This window comes from Oryx dammah, unplaced genomic scaffold, assembly GCF_014754425.2.
Source record: "Oryx dammah isolate SB20612 unplaced genomic scaffold, SCBI_Odam_1.1 HiC_scaffold_9, whole genome shotgun sequence".
In the NCBI taxonomy this organism is placed as follows: domain Eukaryota; kingdom Metazoa; phylum Chordata; class Mammalia; order Artiodactyla; family Bovidae; genus Oryx; species Oryx dammah.
Genome location: NW_024070193.1, coordinates 6,259,328 through 6,263,228, shown reverse-complemented (window position 1 = coordinate 6,263,228; position 3,901 = coordinate 6,259,328). Strand labels below are relative to the sequence as shown.

The 3,901-nt window shown below is 51.3% G+C and overlaps 1 protein-coding gene across 1 annotated transcript in view; it reads right to left on the bottom strand.

Annotated features, from left to right (window-relative positions):
• Positions 1 to 461: 461 nt before the first annotated feature.
• The window catches only part of SEC13 (SEC13 homolog, nuclear pore and COPII coat complex component), a 37,270-nt gene continuing 33,830 nt past the window's right edge, over positions 462 to 3,901 (bottom strand). Inside the window, exon 9 of the mRNA XM_040246769.1 lies at positions 462 to 871. Within this exon, the coding sequence (XP_040102703.1) occupies positions 758 to 871 (114 nt within the window). The 3' untranslated portion in view covers positions 462 to 757. The remainder of the gene's footprint in view (positions 872 to 3,901) is intronic.

Here is a 3,901-nt window from a genome sequence, read left to right as displayed (position 1 = left end):
CATGGGGACAGCGACCCTCTTCACACGCAGGGCTTCCTCTTCCCTGAATTCTAGTGGTTACAGGTTGTCCATGGCACAGCCTCGACATGCCGTCTGCAGAGATCTCAGTCATCGCAGTGCGGGGTGTGAGTGCTCATTCCAGTCCTGGTCACAGGTGCTTTGAGGTGCTCCTCCGTTAGGGTGAGTAAGGCCCTCTGCCTACAAACGGGTGTAACTGGACAGGGCAGGCTTTATCAGCCCGTCCAGAGCACAGGGTGTATGGCAGGGGACACAGCCGCAGCCCTGAAGGTGAGGTGCCTGGCTCTCTGAATCAGAGCTCTGCAGGTGCCTTCAGCAGAACTCGAGTCTGGGGACGGTGCCTGACAGCTGTGTGCAAGGCTCGGCCTGCGTCTGTGCTCTTCCAGGACAACTACTGTGAAAAGGAGCTCGGTTTTAAGCGGGTTAGGAAAATGCAGGGAGAGTTATAAGCAATATGTGTTTATTTAATTACTCTGGAAACAAACCCCACAAATGACACCTGAACATAAAAGGTACGTAAAAATGACCAAAATATCTTAAAATAACAACTTTCAGATCTTTTCATAGTTTTTCCCTCAGAACAAGTGTGTGTTCAGCTGGACGGTAAGTTACAAACCATATCAGATCATGTTAAGGCAGATGCTAATCCTGCTGTGTCTGTGGGACCCCGATGGCGCGGGGCCGCCTGGGCTGCCGGCCCAGGGTCTGCAGCGGGTGGAGAAGCAGGCGCCCCGTGTGCTCACTGCTCGCTCTGCTGGCTCTCTGTGACAGACGTGGACACAGATCCCTGGCCCTTGTTGACGTCACTGATGCACACCCACTGCCCGTCGACCGACTCCTTCCACAGCGTCACCTGCAAGCAGAACGCGGCACCCACTGGAGGTGGCACCTCGCTTTCCCCTCTCCCTGCGTCTTCAGGAGGGACGCACAGTCCACCTCCATCAGAGACCACAGCTCGCCGCCGAGGGCTAAATCAAGCATTACATTTCGGTGGTTTCAGTGGAGGAACCAAGGTAAGGAAATAAAAGGAATAAAAACGAAGACAGAGGTGGGGAGAGATGTCAAGAAGAGGACGACTCCAGCTGCTCCTGGCTTCATCTCCCTCAGATGAAGAACTGAGAACTTTTCATGGACATGACATGCCTGAACAAATCCTAAACCCCAGCACTGAAGTGCCCCTACAGCAAAGACAGACTGACTCCATGAGAAGGTAAGAGGTGTGGCCAATGTTTAGCCCAGGGCCCCTTTCCAGGGCTGGCAAAGCACCACGCAGAGAGGCTTCTCCTGAGGCTCTGCACTGGAGTGAGAAGACAGCCCTCTACTTGCAAAGAAGTTATCACTTTGCAGATCGGCTACTCTGGTTTGGCTCCACAGAGATCGCAGTTGGATCTGCTGCTGAGACACTAACTCTGTAGGGTAAGGACTACCCACAGCCAGCGCCTGGATTTTGGGGCAGGAGTCTGTTCCTACAGGGAACATGGGCACACTGAAGGCTAGAGATGAGAGCACAAATAAGTCACTAGTAACCTACGGCACTACTCGCCTGAAGGCTCAGTTGGTAAAAAAATCTGCCTGCAGTGCAGGAGATGCAACTCTGATCCTTGGGTGAGGAAGATCCCCTGGAGAAGGAACGGCAACTCACTCCAGTATTCTTGCCTGGAAAATCCCATGGTCAGAGGAGTGTGGCAGGCTAAGTCCATGGGTTCACAAAGAGCTGGACACGACTTAGCAGGTAAGAAACCTTGGAGCTGCCTTCCAGGCCAGGAACCACTTCCGACCACCCAAACAGACAAACTACACTGGCACTCTGTAGAAAAAATCAAGTAGCCTCACTTACCACTCTTGCTTGGAAGCTCACCAAAGGGAGAGCCAAACATCCTTTGGACTCTATCCTGCTGTACTGCCAGGACAGGGATGTTTCGGGGTGAACTGGGGGAAGGAGCAGGTAGGCAGTGCTATCCACACGCTCTAAAACTGTGCCACAAGGAAGTGCTTCAACAGAAAAAAGGTTTAAATAGTACTATCTGTGAACACCACCATGTTGAGAGGCTCCCAGGTACAGAATCTGAAGTAATGAGTGCTAGAACTGAATCCAAAGGTTATCAGATATAGCACAGAAATACATGGTCTAATACATAATTAAAGGAGAAACAAAACAGGAAATTCAGGAAGAATCCCTTGAAATTAATAAAAAGGGCAATTGTAACATAATGTGAAAAAACAATCTCAAGAGTATCCTGGGTGGGTAAATCAGTTCACACAGACAAACTTCTATTAATAAAACACATCATCAGAAGGACCCTACTGTAGCCCAGCAGAGCTCTACTGAACACTGTCCCTTAAGCTAACCAGGCAAAGAATCCGAGGAAGGACAGGTGTGTGTGTGTGGACAGGTGGCCAGCACAGTGTTCTGAAACTGACGCGACACTGTAAATCGGCAGTACTCCCCGATAAAATAGAAAAAAAGGAAAACCTGAGAGACTCTCGTCTACTGTGTGGTGATGAGGCTCTGGAACCGGGGCTCATGTCCATCCCTGGAGCCTGAGCTGGCTGGGAAACCAGGCTGGAGAGTCGAGGGCCGTAGGGAGCTGGCAGGGAGGGACCAGCGATGATGCCTCTTGGAGCTGGCCTGCCTGGGCCATGCGGAGGATGAAGCACACCCAGAGCAGCCAAGAGCTGAGTCCTCGGGGCAGGAGATCTGGAAAGACCCTTCTCCAGCCTCTGTCCAGGGGCTCAGCCGTGCAGCGCAGTTACCCGGGTTTGGAATCTAGTGGGTTGATGGCTGAGGAGGAGGAAGGAAGGAGACAGATACCCTGGGATGTCTGTGCAGTACCCACCAGTCTCAGAGCAACCCAGGAACGCGTGGTTCCCAAGGGCTTTGGAGGCTGCACCAACCACCAAGGGCAGAAAGAAATGCTGCCGCCTTGTGGCCATTTCCCAAAGCAGCAATATTAAGACCATAGTTTCAAGCTCACCAAGCCGTGGGGCTGTAAAAGGCACCTGTTTTCAAGAAATAGGGCCCCAGAATCTCATGGATAAGAATTCAAAACAGAAACCACTTTCCAATAGTGGGTTGCAGAGGTACGTTTTCCACGCACTGCTCTCAACCTTAGCACAGAAAGACATGGTTCTCCTGCCAAGGGGATCAACAGGAACCACCACTAGGAATCCCGACACTGAACACAAGGGCCATCCTTACACAGTGACACAGTGTGAACCCGGAAAGAAGGGAAAGCTCCTACACTGTTGAGGGAAATGTCAATCGGTAGACCTCTAGACAGAACGCTAGAGGCTGGTCGGAAATTCAGAAAGGGAGGCATCACGGTTCAGTCAGGAGGAGTCCTGCCGGGCAGGGCCTGCAGACGTCCGAGTCTCAAAAGATACCTGCACCCCAACGTCCCCTGCAACATTACTAACAGTGAGAAAAAGGATAAATACCAACGACAGATGAACTGGTAAAAACTGTGGTATGATATCGTGGAGTTAATTCTTCAGCCGTGGAAACAAAGGAAAACGCCAGTGCAGCTCCATGGGCGGACCCGGAGATGAGCCCAGGAACCAGTAGAGATTCAGAAGGCAAATATTTCGTGATTTAAGCAATAGGGGGAACCTAAACAGTGTTAGATGTGAACCTGGGCTGAGTAGACGAAAAAAAAGTGTTGGTGCAGGGTATAGTGAGCAGAATAAATGAGAGGGTCAGGATGCACATATACCAACTCCTGTTAATAAGACAGATAATCTAACAAGAACATACCACACCACAGAGGACTCCAGAGAAGAGTGTCCCACGCTATCGAGGTAAAGAGCCTGAGCGACAGCAGCTATGTGCATGCGGGCAGGTGAGCAGCACCCAGCGCCTGAGCGACAGCAGCTATGTGCATGC